General features: G+C 39.5%; 2 protein-coding genes and 1 long non-coding RNA gene across 3 annotated transcripts in view; 1 reads left to right on the top strand and 2 right to left on the bottom strand.

Annotated features, from left to right (window-relative positions):
* Positions 1-18045, top strand: part of LOC146464288 (uncharacterized) — a 221212-nt gene that overhangs the window by 181316 nt on the left and 21851 nt on the right. The gene's annotated exons all lie outside the window — the stretch shown is intronic.
* LOC146464290 (uncharacterized) lies at positions 1509-11171 on the bottom strand. The gene is made up of 13 exons (XM_085129973.1): positions 11043-11171; positions 9650-9735; positions 5356-5532; positions 4965-5021; positions 4776-4841; positions 4629-4685; positions 4485-4541; positions 4326-4403; positions 4051-4107; positions 3898-3963; positions 3714-3770; positions 3239-3541; positions 1509-2547 (listed from the first exon to the last, which is right to left on the bottom strand). The coding sequence occupies exons 2-13, from the start codon at positions 9660-9662 to the stop codon at positions 1979-1981; spliced, it is 1557 nt and encodes a 518-aa protein (XP_084986099.1). The 5' UTR covers positions 9663-9735; positions 11043-11171; the 3' UTR covers positions 1509-1978.
* Positions 14879-18045, bottom strand: part of LOC146464289 (protein SSUH2 homolog) — a 21269-nt gene continuing 18102 nt past the window's right edge. The window contains exons 12-14 of the mRNA XM_085129983.1: positions 17929-18031; positions 17145-17249; positions 14879-15399 (exon numbers count right to left, since the gene is read on the bottom strand). Coding sequence (XP_084986109.1) covers positions 15253-15399; positions 17145-17249; positions 17929-18031 — 355 coding nt within the window. The 3' untranslated portion in view covers positions 14879-15252. The remainder of the gene's footprint in view (positions 15400-17144; positions 17250-17928; positions 18032-18045) is intronic.

The following is an 18045-nucleotide window of genomic DNA, read 5'->3' as shown; positions in this document are numbered from 1 at the left end:
GTTCTTTTTTTTTTTTTTTTTGGATTTCTATGAACCGAGACGAAGTTGAGGCTCACAAAAAAAAAAAAAAAAACACCACAAAAGTAGAACGTAGTCAAAATCCAACTATCTTAACAGAACAAGCATGGTCAATAAAAGCTCACCGCCTCGCCTCGTGCTTGCCGCCTGTCCTGCAAGCGACATGATCAATTTCTCCAGGTCTGGAGCAAATTGAGTACCTCCCAAATAGCAACACAGCTGTGGAACTGTTATGAGATAGACCGAGGATAGACCGCTAGTTGTGCTTGGGTTTGGACCAGGGGACGGCAGGGGTGTGAGAGACATAAGAAAACCCCAAATGGTACAGTAAGTCTTAGGGGGTGTTTACATTTGTAAACTCGCACCGGTGCGAGTTTCATTCCAGTATGACATTGTAATTTCATACGGTGTTTACACGAAGGGATGCGATTTCATTCCGCGTTCACATGAAGGGACACTTCATATCGGCCGACGTGATTGTAGCGCCATCTTGGATTTGACGTCGACGACTACGCATGCGCTACCTACTCCAGACTCCCAGAGAATGATTTCATGCCTGAACGAACAGTGGTACCGCGTTTACAAGACGTCGAAATGAGTTTTCGTACCGAAGAAAAAAAAAAGATTCTTCACTCTCCCCCCCTTTCCCAGCACTCTCTCGCTCGTTATTGTTTTACTCTCTCCAGTCTCCGCTCAATCGCACTCGATAGGATTCATATGGCTTGATGAAAACTAACGAATGAAACTTGACCAGACGACACAAAGAACGCAAAACACTCTCTTTTTTTTTCTTATATAATTTTGTTATAATTTAAAGCTAAGATTTACCTATTTTTTGATTTCATTTCGAGATGTTTTGGATTGGATTAGTCGATTGAAGGCCGCGTGTTTGGGCGATTATTTTACGGAATGTGAAGTGACGACTCTGTTGTACGTTTCTAAGAGGTTCATTCCTTCCTTCCTTCCTTTCTTCCTTCCCTCCCTCCCTCCCTCCCTTCCTCCCTTCCTCCCTCCCTCCCTCCCTTCCTTCCTTCCTTCCTTCCTTCCTTCCTTCCTTCCTTCCTTCCTTCCTTCCTTCCTTCCTTCCTTCCTTCCTTCATTCATTCATGTAATATTCTTTGCCCCCAAAGTGTTTTTACAATGGTATAATGAACTATTTAAATATAGTTAAGGGGAAAAAGAAAAGTATGAATAATTTTCTTTAAAGTTTGGGAATTTTTAAATTCCCAAACTTTAAAGATAAAAATTCCCAAACTTTAAAGAAAATTATTCTCCTTTAAAAAGAAGATTGGAAGGAATTAAGATGAAAATAAACTTTGGCGAGGAGGTCCTCAGAAACCATAAGGCTGATAGCGAAGGGACCCCCTCGTGGTAGTTTAGCGTAAACACAATAAGGTAAAGACAGGGAATAAGAAAATTAATTATACAAATGTAAACAAGAATACAATAGATAGTTTACAGTAAAGTCTTTTCCTAAAACCAGTTTGGGTTTCTGTAAAAGCAACGTATTTATTTATTTATTAAAAATTATTATTAAAAATTCGAGTACATTGAGATGAGAAAAACACAACAAATCAAGTTTTCAAAAATTGTTACATAGTTACAAAAGAAATCAGGTGGTCCCCTGTGGTCATTTTCAACATCGTGTTGTTACAATGTTCTTACAGTAGTTTCCGATATTGCAATACATATTTCTGCATTCCATCTAAACACAAGAGAAACGACTTACACAATTAATAGTGCTCCTGAGCTTACAATGAGGAAAAACAACCGTATTTTTCTTTGATTTTTTTAGCTACACTATAAAACTTGCCTAAATGTTTTCTTTTTAATCGAAATCGTTATATGGGAGACAAAGTCAATGAATTTTCAGTACTCGTCGTTGTAACAGCATAGACGCACAAGATGAAATTTACGCAAACATTCATTAACTATTCTGACTGATCGAATCATCCGAATTTTACTCACTGTCTGTCAAATCAAACAGTCGTTTGAGAGCTGGCAGGAAGTTGGCAGTAATACATTCATTTACGCTGGTGATCCCTAAGCCTGGAACCTTTGTTGTGAAGCACTGGATGACGTTTTTGCAGGCGACGCATTCCCGAAGGCGGTCTTCCAGGTTTCCTTTGGACTTTCCACCTTCATAATGCACTGGACACCATGGCAGACCTCTTTTTGTCTGAGTCCATAGCCATGTTGCAGAATCCAAAAGCCCTGCTACTTCAGGTCTAAGCTCGATAACACCTTTTTCCAGTTTTCTCATTCTTGGAAGTAGAATTTCTCGCAAATTTTTGCCATCAAGCTCTTCAAATTCGTCGTACTTCTCAAGATCTTTCAGGGTCATCTTTGCCAAAACGGTACAGCAATCTTCAGCCACAGAATCCAGTTTGTATCTCTGTGCTAGAAGAAGTATCTTCATGGCATTACTTTCACGTTTTCGTTCCATTCTGAGAAAACTGGCACAGAGGTCTAGCACGCTGGTCATTTGATACTCATCAGCAAGCTTTAAAATATGTTTTACATTAGTCACTGAAAAAATGAAAAAGAACAACAAAGAGAAATAAGAAAATTTAAAAAAGGGAAAACGAAAGTGTTAACCAACACATATTCCCATCGACCAAGACCCCAAGGCCAACAAAAACATGACAACAATCAGGTACTGGGAGACATATCGATGCATTCTTATTCATTAAGAGGGCCGAGGGAGCAGAAAGGAAGTACGACACTCAACTCTCACGGGCCATCGGAACAAGTATAAATAATTAAAAAGGTTGCCATTTTAGACTTGAGTTTTAAAGGACTGTTAAAAATCGCGTTCAGAGTGTGTAGAATTCAAACTTTTCTGGGGGAACATGCTGCCAGACCACTTCAGAGGCACGCGCCTGCGATGCGGTGCTCGCACTGCACTTGCCTCGGCTCTCCTGAAAAAGTAGCTACAACTGGCTACGGCCCTGCCTATTTTAAAATGGGAAGGAAGAGAACTTTAGCAACCCTCCATTGATTTCTCGCCTCTGCCTTTTCGCAATATTTCTAAATTAAAACATGGCTTAATATAGAACCATCAATACAGCCGAAAGAGTGATGCCGGTCGTATACAAGGCTTGGTCAAGGTATTCTTTTTGGTTGATAAAAAGTTACAATTTATGATAATGGACAAATGAATAATTCTAATTTTTCTTCATTTACCAAATCCTGCCTGTTTCTGTACTTCAATACATACTTGTTATTTCTGCTCTGACTTGTGGATACAGCTGCTTAATGAGATCCAATACTTCAATTGGATCTTTCTGCAGCAGAGGAATTTCAGCACTTTTTGCGTCCTTAAAATCAGATTGAAGCATGGCTTTGAACACTGGTGAGTTTAGAATTAAGACAAGACGATGAACATGAAATTTTTCACTTTCTACCACAAGCACCAAGTCGCTATCTTCCCACGGCTCAGAGAAGGGATTTGTGTCCGTCGGCAATTTCTCGATGGGTTGAGCTGAATCACTTTTCTTCTCAGGGAGATCAAAAGGCAATCCTATATTAAAAAAAAAAATAAGCAAACAAACTTTGTTAGGACTGAGGGCATGGTTCATCATCATCATCATCATCATCATCATCATCATCATCATCATCATCATCATCATCATCATCATTATCATCATCATCATCATCATCATCATCATCATTATCATTAACACCATTATTACCATCTCTCTTTACTTTCCGAGGATCCACGACTTGTTCAGTCTCACAACGTTCTGGCTCTATAAAAAGAAATAAATGATAATTATCATAATCAAAATAATCATTGTCATTATCATTATCACTCTATAAAAAGAAATAAATCATCATTATCATGATCAACATCGTCATCATTATTATTCACAATACCATTATTACCATCTCTCTTTACTCTCAGAGGATCCACGACTTGTTCAGTCTCACAACATTCTGACTCTATAAAAAGAAACAAATAATTATTATCATCATCAAAATCATCATCGTCATCATCATTTTCATCATCATTATCAATACCGTTATTACCATATCTCTTTTCTCTCCGAGGATCGACGACTTGTTCAGTCTCACAACGTTTTGACCCTATAAAAAGGAATAAATGATCATTATCATTATCAAAATCATCATCGTCATCATCATTTTCATCATCATTACCAAAACCGTTATTACCATATCTTCACTCTGAGGATTGACGACTTCTTCAGTCTCACAACGTTTTGACCCTATAAAAAGGAATAAATGATCATTATCATCCTCATCCTCATCATCGTCATCATCATCATCATCATCATCATACTTACCATAATTGCCATCACTCTTCACTCTCCAAGAATCCACGACTTGTTCAGTCTCACAAAGTACTGGCTCTATAAAAAGAACTAAATGATCATTATTATCGTCATCGTCATCATCATCATTATCATCATCATCATCATCATCATTACTAATGCCATTATTACCATCTTTCTTCACTCTCCAAGAATCCACGACTTGTTCAGTCTCACAACGTTTTGGTTCTATGAAAAGAAAGAAATGATCATTATCATCATCAAAATCATCAACGTCATCATCATTTTCATCATCATTATCAATACCGTTATTACCATATCTCTTTTCTCTGCGAGGATCGACGACTTGTTCAGTCTCACAACGTTTTGACCCTATAAAAAGGAATAAATGATCATCCTCATCCTCATTATCATCATCCTCATCATCATCATCATCGTCATCATCATCATCATCATACTTACCATAATTACCATCATTCTTCACTCTCCAAGAATCCACGACTTGTTCAGTCTCACAACGTACTGGCTCTATAAAAAGAACTAAATGATCATTATCATCGTCATCGTCATCATCAGCATTATCATCATCATCATCATCATCATTATCATCATTATCATCATCATCATCATCATTACTAATACCATTATTACCATCTCTCTTCACTCTCCAAGAATCCACGACTTGTTCAGTCTCACAAAGTTTTGGTTCTATAAAAAGAAAGAAATGATCATTATTATCATCATCGTCATCATCATCATAATCATCATCATCATCATCATTATCATCATTATCATCATCATCATCATCATCATCATCATCATCATCACCAATACTATTATTACTATCTCTCTTTACTCTCCGAGGATCCACCATCATCACCAATACTATTATTACTATCTCTCTTTACTCTCCGAGGATCCACGACTTGTTCAGTCTCACAACGTTTTGGCTCTATAAAAAAAATGATGATGATGATGATGATGATGATGATGATGATCATCATCATCACCTTCATTATCAATACCACAATACCATTATTACCATCTCTCTTTACTCTCCGAGGATGCACGACTTGTTCAGTCTCACAATGTTTTGGCTCTATAAAAAGAAATAAATGATCATTATCATCATCATCATCATCATTATCAATACCATTATTACCATTTCTCTTTACTCTCCGAGGATCCACGACTTGTTCAGTCGCACAACGTTTTGGCTCTATAAAAAGAAATAAATGATCATTATCATCATCATCATCATCATTATCATTATCATCATCGTTTATACCATTATTACAATCACTCTTCACTCTCCAAGAATCCACGACGTATTTAGGCTCACGACGTTTTGACCGTATAAAAAAAGTAAATTATCATTATCAATATCATCATTGTCATCATCATCATCATCATCATCATCATCATCATCATCATCATCATCAATACCATCAGTCGTTTTCTTCTTCTCGAACATTGCTTCTAATTGCTCTTCTTAGAGGATCAAGAACAGTGAGAAGAGCAATTAGAAGCAATGTTCGAGAAGCAGACTTTGAATTAGATAGATGCCTCGCCAAAATCTAGGTCCTATAATTTTTATACATACTTTCTCTTCCGTTATACTTTTAATAAGACTTTTTTTTTCTTTAGTCATTCAGGACCATAATTTAACTTCCGAATATATTTGTAGCGATGATAGATCATATGATTTTTTATTACGAATATTTTAACTTGATGAGATCTCTTTTTTCCTTTTTCTTCCAAAAACAATTGTGCTTGAAAATAGTCTCTTTTTTTAATGTACTAGAATTGCAAATAGTTTTTAATAGCCCTGTTTCCTACTTTTAACTTGTAAATAACAATTTGCATAGAAATTTGCTTTAAAAAGACAGAAAGGGCAGAAAGAGTCTCTTCAAGCTCCTCAAGAAAATAGGTTGCCCATAGAAGTTGCTGACCGTAATTCCTTCGTTCCGGAGGTCAACATGAACTTGCCGGTTCATCTTCCGCCGAAATCTCCAGCAACAATTAACGGAGTAAAACAAGGCTGTTTCTTAGCCCCCAACCTCTTCGGCATCCTCTTCTCCCTGCTGCTGCTGTCTTTTGCCTTAAGTGCATCAGGAGATGGAGTATTTTTCCTCACGCATTCAGACGGTATACTGTTCAATATCTCCCTCCTCTGAGCCAAGAACAAATTTGGTCAGCTAATGTTCCAAGAGATGCTCTTTGCTAACGATGCTGCTCTGGCTTCCCACATACAAGAAGGATTTGAAACTCTCATCAAGAGCCTGGCACATACTTGCAAATAAATTGGACTTGCCATGAGCTTGAAGAAACCCAACGTGATGGAACAGGATGTCAGCGAAGTGCCGAGAATCTCCATAGGAGACTGCACCCTGGAAATGGACGAAGAGTTCACTTACCTTGGTTCTTAAATGTCCAGCAACCTGTCCCTTGAGGCCGAGATCGGCAAGCGCACCAGCAAAGCAGCTTCTGTCATATCAAGACTGTCCAAAAGAGTGTGGGAGAACGACAAGCTGACCACAAAAACAGACATCTTGGTTTACAACGTCTGTTTCTTGAGCACTTTACTCTATGAAAGGGAAAACCGGACAGGTTATGTCTGACAAGAACATCGCATCTATAGCTTCCATTTGCGTTGCCTGCGATGTAGCTTGGCCATGACAGAGCACCTAGCTAACAAGGATGTCCTCGAGCGGGCGAACACTCCAAGCGTGCTCAAGTTGCTGTCGCTGAAACGCCTACGCTGGCTCGGCCATGTCCTGCGCATGGAGGATGGACGCCTCCCAAATGATGTCCTCTACAGCGAATTTGCGTCAGGATCCAGACCGGTTGGCCGTCCAATGCTGCGCTTCAAGGACGTGTGCAACATGGACATGATGTCCGCCGGGATTAATCCCGACATATGGGAAGCAGCTGCAGCTGATCGCAGCAACTAGCGTCGTGTCGTCCGGATAGGTGTCAAGACAGCTGAAACTAAGAGGGAGCAGCTATGGCACGACAGAAGGGAACGACAAAGATGAAAAGGAACTTCGGTATCCTTGCTACCGTGACAGAGATTGCCACTCAAGAATTGAACTTTATAGTCACAGTCGACGCTGTCCCAATACAGTGAACTCACATTTCTGTCGCAGTCCATTGTCTTTCGAGACAAAGGGTTACAACAACAAAAAGACAATCGACGCTCTGACTGATCAGTCCTTGAGTAGAAAATTAACACATATAAAAAATCCAATCGTAAAAGATGGGAATTTTCGATAACGCTGGATATATAGCACACAATATGTGGCGATGAATGGCAAAAAAAGGGTCCTATGGCTAAGATCATTGAGCTGTCTTCTTTGAATGACAAAACGATTCGTATGTGCGGACTTCTTGTTGATCTGGGCTACTCTTAGAGTTTTAAACCATAAATCGCTGGATGGTGGATTGTATGGGCTCATTTGCACTCTTCACTTTCACATGGCAGCCTCGTAGCTCAGTTGGTAGAGCAACCGGGACGATCAAATCCGGAGGTCGTGTGTCCTAATCCTGCCGCGGTCAAAGAATTTTTTTCTGTCTCGTGCGGTTTTCCATTTCCTTACTAGGGCTGACGCTTACCTGGAAATTTCATGGGTTCAATTAACACTTTAACATATACTACAGAGCTTAATCTCAATCCATCATTTGTTTATGGCCAGAAAGGCTCGCACTCTGACTCTATGCAATTGCCCTTCAAAGACGGATGGGATCGGCGAAGACAAAACGTGTCACTCCATCCGCGCAAAATAATTCGCCTAATAGTTTCTTCAGTAGCGCTCTTCGTTTCTTGTTAACGTGTTTATCGATCTATTCCATCCGTTTTATCAATTTAACCCTATCAAGACAGTGATTTTTTTGTCTTGCAGGGCCGGGAGGGGTGAAGGGACTGATTTTGATCCCCCTCCAGGAGGATAGAAAGTATGTCTAAAGGTGCCATACTAAATCCGCAATCTTGGATTTCTAGATTTTTCCAAAACTTCAGGAAGGCGCCGAAATTGAATGAAAAGTAACCAAAACCAATAAAGGAACACTAATATTAGCTGAAAACATAAATTTTAACGGAAGAAAGGTGATTTTTCTTCATTTTAAAAAGGGATTTTCTATTTTCTGAAAAAAAAACTGCCTGTCAAAAATTGGTTGCTATGGTTACATCAAAGTCAATGAACACTAACCGACTAAATCAAATCTAATTTTACCATTCAGCTTTGTTCTGAAGTGTCAGTTTGACACCCGTAAGTTACCAGTCGCTCTTCCTGTGTTTTATAGGGACTGTCTTGATACATGGTCTTTTCTCGTAAAGAGGAATTTTGTTACTTATGAGGATGTAATGAACCAAGTAATTTGGAATGATAAGAATATACTACCCAAGGAAAATCCATATATCAACACCTGTTTCGCAATTGTGGCATAGTTAAAGCAGGCGATTTGGTGTCAAAGGATCGTGTTTTCTTTAAAGCGCGTACGTTCATAGAGGTCGGCTATCGCCAAGTCAATTGTTTTCGTTGACGGTCAATGCTATACCAGGCGAATGGCGGTCTATCATCAAAGAAAATATGTTTACTGACCCGCTCCCTTACAATAAAAAGACTTTCCTTTTACCTGTTAAAGGAGAGATAGTTGATCTTCTATGCACATCCTCCAAAACTCTTTATAAGGAATTCTGCTCACACAAAGCTACCACACCTACTGCTCAAGCCAGACTAAATACTGAATACCCAAATCTTTCAGTTATATGGAAGAAAAGCTTTAAGCTACTCTAACACGAAGTTAAGGGTTTTTCAATATAAATCTAAACCGTATTTTATACACTAATAGTAAGTTGTTTGCGTTTAAGGTTGTGGTGGAAGGGGAGAACGCGGAGGGCAAGGCCTTTCTGTGGAGGTAACTGTCCCCCACCATCGGACGGCTATGTGGCTTCTTAATTTTCAGCTTTCCACTGTATTTTTTGTGTATAAATTTCTGTAACTTCTTTGGAACGTGTCTATTGGCTTACAATTAAAAATGTTCCCCGCCTTCTGGTTTATATTTAGTTACAGGGCCAGTTATGCGCTGGAAACTTGTGTTTCCGCCATAATAATTGCTAGTCATCAAAATGTTTAATCACCATCCTCCTTCTCCCCCCCCCCCCCCCCCCTCCTCTTCCTCATCATCATCATTATTTTGTTTCTGCCCAAATAAGGTATGGAAAAGTATTAGGTGGAATCAATAGGAATATCCTTAAGACTCGCTTTCCAATCGAAGCGAACAAGTTTGTAATTTGACGTTGTTTGAATGCCAAAAAAAGGACTCAGGTCACTTGCCTGAATAAGACATCTGGCTTTCTATCTGTTGTATATGATAAACAGGAACAACAATGATCCTCGGCTGCGTTCAATGCCAAGCTAGTCTGAAAATTAAAAATGTCATTGTGTTATAGTAAGCAGGGAATTAAAATTGTGTGGCACTTGTGTGTACATGCTATTTTAGGGGGAGGGGAGGGGGTGGAGGTAAATTAGAAAATGACTTACAAGACGAATTCTGATCAAAGGTCACGCCAAATAAATCTTGAACAACGATTACAGAGGAAACGAAAACGAGTCCCATGTAGATATCGAATTGTTGAATTAATTCGTCGTGCAAATTACAAATTAATACGCAGCTCCAGCGAAACAGTTCAACATAACCTACTATTAGTAAGTTTCCCCTTAAAGGGAAAAAGCTTTCGGGAGAGGGCGCATCGAATAAAAATACTATTCTATATCAGATTGTAAAAATTTATCTCAGGGCTATTTTTCCTAAAACTTGCCTCCCAATTTTTGTCACGACACAATTCAAGTTGCAGGAATCGTTGCCTTGTGATCTTGTGATATGGCCAAACATGAACACGTCTCGAAATTTTTTTGTTGCCGCAACAGTTGCGAAAAGTTGAATGTAAAAAAAAAGTCGGTTCTACTTCGTGCAGAGGTTACCTTGCGAGACATGTTTATATTCAGGGCATGTTACACAAAGCATTGAAGGCAATGCAACTATTCGGGTGTGACTTGTGCCACAACGATGCAACTAAGTTGCGAGACAACGGTTGCAAAGAAAATTACCCAGTGAGTAACAGCGCCTTATGTACTGACAAAGCAAATACAATATCTGACCTTATTTTAAGGATAAGCACCAACAGCAGCAAAAATAGCCATAGAAACCAGGTTTTAAGCTATAGTTTTATCACTTAGGCAACTTAGGGTGGACATATTAATGTTTTGTTAACTACGGCGTACGTATGCATCGACGATTAAGGCAAGCAATCGGTAGCTTGGTCGAAATCAGTCGATACCAATCACTCCATAACTTAAGTACAATCCGGAATAGCAAACGATGGGTATAGTAAATGATAAAGATTCCTGTAGCCTTTTATCCATAGCTCTGTTGCTATCAATACATAGGCATCGATTGTCTTTGAATTTTTTCACGGTACGGGTATAATTCCATGTTTCTACTGGCATTGTGTAGAAGTAATGGATTGAGATGTGTGAGCTACAGCACATTACAAGAAGTGGCTAGTTCCCGCTCAAGATTTTATGTTCTAGTGCCGAAATATTTTGTTTTTGTTCAGAGTATAATGACAAACGAATCGGGACGTACATTCTTTCACTTCAGAATTAGGCACCATATTAATAACGGTCGCGAGTGTAAAATAGACTACTGCTTACCTTTTATACTTACCGATCTGTCTATTTTCTCCGAAGAAGTAAGGGAAACTATTCAGATCAATACAAACCAAAACCAGAACGAAATACAGTCAACAAAAATCTCTTACCTGAACTCGTCCAAGCGTCGAATTCTAGGAATCGCTGCTGGTTTCTTAGAAAGTGATTATTAATTAAATTTCCGACTTCCTATTTGCATACGGCAGCTGCGCCAGTAGTACGGGAGGGGTCAACCGCGTTCCCAGGTTTTTTCCCTTGTAAATTGAGGATAGGCGCCGTTCCAATTTACTCTAGAAATAGCCTTGGTACGAGGTTGCGGGAGGGGTCCTTCCGGGCGAACCAAATTTTCACATACTATGTTATATCTTGCTTTTACACGCTTCTTTCCTTCGTTCCTTTCATATAACAGGTCATTACAGTGATCCTATGTTAAAATATATCTAATTCACTTCGTACGAATATAATATTCCTTGCTGCATCTCTGCGTGCTTGATCGAGTCAGACTACGCATATAAGTTAATGACCAAGATGGCTGCCTAGTGGCCATATTCCGTTTTTGGATTTCTATGAACTGAGACGAAGTTAAGGCCCGTGAAAAAGATGCAAAAGACGCGCAAAATTCAAGACCGTAATACCCCGTAGTGCCCCAGTTTGACCAGTTTACAACACAGCGAAAACGGGCAACGACATTTTACTGGCTTCCTGTGTTGTTTACGTCATTCGCACGTGCCATATACTGATAGACAGCTGGATGGACAGATAATGCTGGGTGTGTTTCAACAGATAATAGAAACCAAAATAACAAAATATTTTCGTAGTGGAATAATAAATCTCTTATTCCCCCTCCCGCCCCCCACTCCCAAGAGAGCTTGTTCGCAGGCTCTGAGGGATAGTTTGTCTCACATTTTTTAGGATTTACCATTATATTATCTAGCATTTTAAGAAAGGAAATAAATTTCCTGATCGGGGAGAGTGTATAGGCTTGTTCACACGGGCAACGCAAACGTAAACGCAAGCACAAGGAAACACACGAGGGAACTATTACAACGGAAATGCAAACGCAAGCTGAAAAACACTCGTTCCATGCAAACCAAGATGTCGTCCATCTTTAATCTCTTTCCCAGGGTCCTCGTTTCCCGACTGCTGGTCTTGGGTAACGCGGACTCTCGGAACAAGATTGCTGCCATGAAATATAGCGAGGTTCGCGACCCGAGCCGTCGGATCACCAGACGGTGACCTAAACCATTAGACTACCAAGGTCTCACTGCCAGAATTTAGAATGTTTTGGCTACATATCCTAACCCTCAATATAAATGCCAACCGCAAGCTATTTAGGCTAACCGGTATGCTTTTCAGGCTAACCGGAGTGCTATTTATGCTAACCAAAGCTTGACCTCATGTAATTTTAAGTACATGTCCAAGGGCGGTTTGAAATATGGAACGAGTGATAACCATGTATCTCATTCTGCTTGTGTTTTCGTTAGACGTGGGAAAGTCGCCTGCCCTTGCGTTTGCGTCGCTTGGGTGAAACCAACCTTATAAATCGACATGACGTTCATGTTACGGAGCACAGAGAACTTAGGCTTCCTATGGCCAAGAAGAAATCCCAGTTCATGGAAGGGTGCGTTCGATTGACCCTATTCCGGAATAGGAATATATACAATGATTACTAGAAATCCCTCGCGAGAGGATTTTGGAGTTGCTGGAATACAAAATGGCTCTTAAATTGTCATGTGTCAGCCAGAAATGTCTTCCCAAATTAACTAATCTACCAACTGTTCCATTTATTCTCATTCAGGAATACGGTCCACCGAACGCGACCTAAATGAATACTAATTCGAGGGACAATTATAGGGTAAAACTACAGCTCGTGGGGGCTGTAACTGGTCAAGATTCGTGTTAAAAAATGGCCATTTTACATAGAATCGTCGCAAGTGGGAACATCGGCTGGGTAATATCACACGCTTTATTACGAAATTCTGTTTCCGGCCAATGGTACGTACAGCAGATTTTGAGACGTGACAATATAGAGACAAGCTTCATAGCTTGCAGTTGCACTTTTCAGACCCCAAATTTACTTTTGTTCATCATTGGGAGCTTTTTGACTGAGCAGTAAGTAAACATACAGAGAAAGCTTTTACAGTCGAGGACCTCATTTTCGCTAAAAAGCGCACGGAAGCGATTGCTTCGCAAGCTATAATTAATTCAGTAGCTTAGCCACCGTTTTTTCAGTAACAGATGATAATAATAATAATGACAGTAATACAGTCAGCTCCCTTTATTGCCGACACCCTCGGGACCGCGACTTAGTGTCCTTAATACTGAGAGTCCGTACTAGCGGGAATTTATTTCAGTCAAACGTCTAGCTGTAATTTGTTTTTGAGGAGGATTTAGTTGCTGTCCGTCTTATCGGGGTGTCCGAAAGGCGAGAGTTGACTGTAATATTAACAACAACAACTAAGGCGATGATGATGACGAGAAAATCAGTAAATAACAGTTTGAATTAGCAAAACACTAGCCCTGCATGTACGTTGTAAACTTTGGAGAATGACGTACTCTGCCAATTAACAACGCGAAATGCATGGGCACATTCAAAATTTTGTGGAAAACGTGACCAGAGGGCGATAAATTATCCTATTTCTATTAATGAATTACACTTTCTAATTTTAACGCCGCGCTTAGAAATACAGTTCCCTGTTATATATTTGTTAACGACACTCAAAAAGTTAAGTTAAAATTCTAAAAAGATATAAAGTTCAAAATCCTACGAAGGAACAAAACGCTACTGTGATCACCACGATTACTTGAAACACTTGAAAAAAAAATGAAATACACCAATTTATTATATAAACAACAGTGAAATACCAGGTGAGCTTTCGCGCGAAAACGTGATATCTTCACACGTGAAGATAACACGTTATTTTCACACGTGAAAATAACACCGTTACTATGGTTACATAATAAATCGCGCCTTTCGCAGCGAAAGTGAAATGGTTTGGTATTTCATTGGTGTTTATATAATAAATAGAATACTACATGGCCGCTTGGAGATACAAAATTTCTCTTCTTGTGTTGAAAAATATTTCACTCGTTCGCTGCGCTCACCCGTGAAATATTTTTCAACACTCGAAGAGAAATTTCGTATCTCCGCGCGGCCATGTAATATCCTCTATTTATTATTCCAATGTTATGTCATTTCACCAAATAAGTTCAAGAGAACGAGCAAAATACAAGACCGGAATACCCTGTAGTGTCCCGGTTTGACCGGTTTACAACAGGGCGAAAACGGGCAACGACATTTCACTGGCTTTCTGTGTTGTTTACGTCATTCGCACATGCCATGTACTGATAGACAGCTGGATGGACAGATAATGCTGGGTGTATTTCAACACTCTTACCAGAAAAGAGAAACCAAAATAACAAAATCTTTTCGTAGTGGAATAATAAATCTCTTATCCGATGGTTTTACATATAATATACGCAGACATTTTGTCAATTGCTCGTATTTTTCCCCGCCCCTTCGGGGCTCGGAAAATATTCGCACGTATTATATGTAATCGAATTAGATATATGTACACGGCCTTCCCAACCCTCCCTCCCTCATTGTTGAACTAAGCAATTTCTGCGAGTGTCGAGGGAAGTATTTCAACAAATTTTGACTAGAATTGTTTGATTAGACATTATTTTTGGAAGAAGACAGATAGCCCACCTCCTTCCATGTAACAAAGCCCGTTTCCAACGTCGAACTTTACGTGTGTCAAACCTAATGTAAATTAGCAAAAACAGTAACTTTTGCCATTTACATTTAGCCTAAAGTACACGCCTTTTTTATTTTTTATTATTACTTTTTTTATGGCCAAGGGTTCCATTAACAGCCGTTCGAGCATCGGGCCGCCATCTTGGATTTCCAAACGTGGGGACCTGGAACGAGTAAAAAGAGGAACCCTTTCGGGCAGATTTTCTACTCTCCCCAGTCCCCTTCTCGTCATAATCTAAGATGGCGGCAAGGCATTCCGCAAAGAAAATACTGTACGTATGTTCCCTCGTCCCCAAAATACGCAGGCTAATTTACATTAGGTTTGACACTTGTGAAGTTCGACGTTCGAGCCTGGTCTAGGCCTACTTATTCTATTCGATGTAGCAGGGCATTCTGGAGTTCGCAATTTGTTTTCTATTCCTATTGCTATTTCCTATTGCTAGTGCTGTTTGTTTTGTCTCTTGCTTCTCTACAGTATACTGCATCCACAGCAACATTGCTGAGGGTAGTCTGGAGCGTGAACTTTGTGATCAAGACCGTAAACCCAGTAGCGAGTGGTGTTGTCTTTCCATTCATACTTCACCTCCGACACCGGTACGGCACGTAAAGTGTGTCGCTGGAAAAATAAAATAAGAACAAAAATCAACTTTAAAGACCTTAATTATTGAGGTTTTCTCCTTGTTTCCCACAAACCGCACACTCTTAAATAAGGTGTGTTTCCCTAGCACACCTTGTGAGTTTCCTAACACATCAAGGTGTGTAGTGGTGACACACCTTTTCACTGTTCTTTTTTCTACACAACTCTATGTGTGTTGTTTTGAAGACAGAAAAAGGTGTGTTGCAGTAACACACCTTATTTAAGAGTGCAAGCCTCTTAAAATTACGTGACTCCGATCCCGCCGTCCCGTTTGACGTTTGAGGTTCAGGTTTCAACGTCAAGGACACTATCTAGAGGTAAGCGAATTACGGCAGAGTTTTTCGCTAGTTTTAAAACTATAAAGCCACGTTCAAACATCAAATGTACTTTCCTTAAAGAGTTATCTCGATGAATGAGGCGTTGCTTGATTCAGCTGTAAATTACAAGAATTACCAACCACATTAGTGCATGCATTCTTTCCTCCGTGCAGCTGCCATCTTGTTTTCCTGCGAGTATCTCATGACGCATGGGTAAAAAGTAACCCTCAATCTTAAGCCCCGATTATTTACATACGGTGAACTACGAGCCGAAACTGCTGGCCGACGTTTGCGATTTGCAGTTTGCGGTTCCGAAGTTTGTAACCGCATAACAATGGATCTATGAGGCGGCGTGGCCTAGTGTTTAGGGCAAGTCCCATTCTGACCACTTGGGTTTGTTTCACGGTAGCCCCGTTTTCAAATCCAAGGCCACGCTTTGGATTTTTAACAAATGTTACGTTTAGTTTGTATATTTAGCCATTCCTTTTTCTAATACAGTAATAGCCCACGTATAAGAACCTGAATTTTCCAATTTAGCCTAAATAGGTTCTTATATAAATGGTACTTAAAGCAAATTTAGGCTACCAAGGTTCTTAAAATAGGTTCTTATATTTTCATATGAATTTCATCTGAACATACTATATATGTTATAAATATCATCTCATAAAACAGGATAATGGCAAACACAATAGACCTACAACATGGTACTTAAGCTTGAAAGAAAAAAAGTTATGTCAAGTAACTTTTAAATACATGATGATCTTAATGCAGCAGTTTCTACCTACACACTTTCACAGTAACCCCACTGATAAGAACCTAACTTAAAATTTTAGCCTAAATAGGTTCTTACGTGGAGGGGGCTTAAAATGAAAATTTTAGCCTAACAGGTTCTTAAAACCCAGGTTCTTATACGCGGGCTATTACTGTAGCTATTATATGAAAAACTCTATCGCGTACCGAGGTGCCGTCATCTGGAATCTCCTCTCACCGCTTGCAAATGGCACAGGAATCAAGGCCTTCACGAAGAAGGCTTGGCAATCATCAGCTCTTAGAGAACTGAACTTTTCAGCGGAGTCGCCTTCCACCATACAACATATGGACACAGATTTTGTATACTTGTGATTAGATTTTGTATTTATCTGAGATATAGATGAAGTTGTAGAGCGAGGGTCAGGAAATTTTTATTTTTATTTTTTTTCATCTTTTTCTTTTTGGCACGGCCCCATAAGCTTTCTAGCTTTAATTACCACCGTGGATAAATAAAGTTTTTATATCTTATGTCTTATTAAGTTCACTGATTTATACTGTCCCCAATTAGTGCTACAGCGTAAATACTTCGACACTTAGATAGTCATTTGTTTCATTTTATGCTAGGGGAGGGTGTTTCGCATGTGATTTACGACTTACCTGCATAAGCATTCGCTTTGAAGGCCAATTCCGTGAATGAGCATCGACGAGAGCCTGGGAACCACGATTAACATCCGGATCATGAAACATCGTGATTGGGAAAACCTGAAAAAATAGACGGAATCAATAAGAAAGCGCGCAATATAGGCGTGCCTACCATTTACGCAAACCACGCGGATGGTAATTTTCGACATCAATACGAAATGATTTAGCTTGTCTTAACAGAAGATGGATTACATGCAAAATGTATGAACATCAGCTGTGAATCCCAAAAGGAGTAATAAAAATGCATCACTTTGACTAGAAGCCCATAATTTCAGTAGTACTCCAAATGGAATGATGCGTATCATTTGATTTTCCAACTGGAATTTCCGGGTTTTCCATGTAAATGGTAAGCACCCCAGGTTTCTTAAAGTTTGATGCCTCGTAGGCAGGTAAAAAGAGTAACAGTACAGGAGTTGTTGTTCCGTTTATAAGCAGCACCAAAGTCTGAATGGGTGATCGTTACACTTACAATTAACTTGCGTCTTGCGCGTGACCGGTATTTTTGAAATTTAAATGGAGTTTTCAAATATATATGTCAGTTTTGAACATCGCCAGAGAGATTTCAGAGTTCCCGTAGAAATATCTAGTTTATTGACGGTATAAAGCTATGAATTTTTCTTTATATTAGAGCATTAAGCATTTTAAAAATAACAATTGTTTCCCGAGTATTTTTTTTATCAATTTTTTATTACTTTCCCGAGTATTTTCATGCACCTTTTTTCAGAGAAATGTTAGTTACCCGCGGGAGCTCTTGAGTGAAAATGTCCGTTCCTTGTGATCCCACGATGAGATGATCTGGTAGGTCGGATCTTTCTGTAACATGGTTGTCAATGTGAGCTTCCCTGAGGAAGAGAAA

Source organism: Pavona decussata, unplaced genomic scaffold (genome assembly GCF_977016875.1).
Source record: "Pavona decussata unplaced genomic scaffold, jaPavDecu1.1 SCAFFOLD_166, whole genome shotgun sequence".
NCBI classification, from domain to species: domain Eukaryota; kingdom Metazoa; phylum Cnidaria; class Anthozoa; order Scleractinia; family Agariciidae; genus Pavona; species Pavona decussata.
The sequence above is the reverse complement of the archived record's forward strand: the minus strand, read 5'-3'. Positions and strand labels throughout refer to the sequence as shown.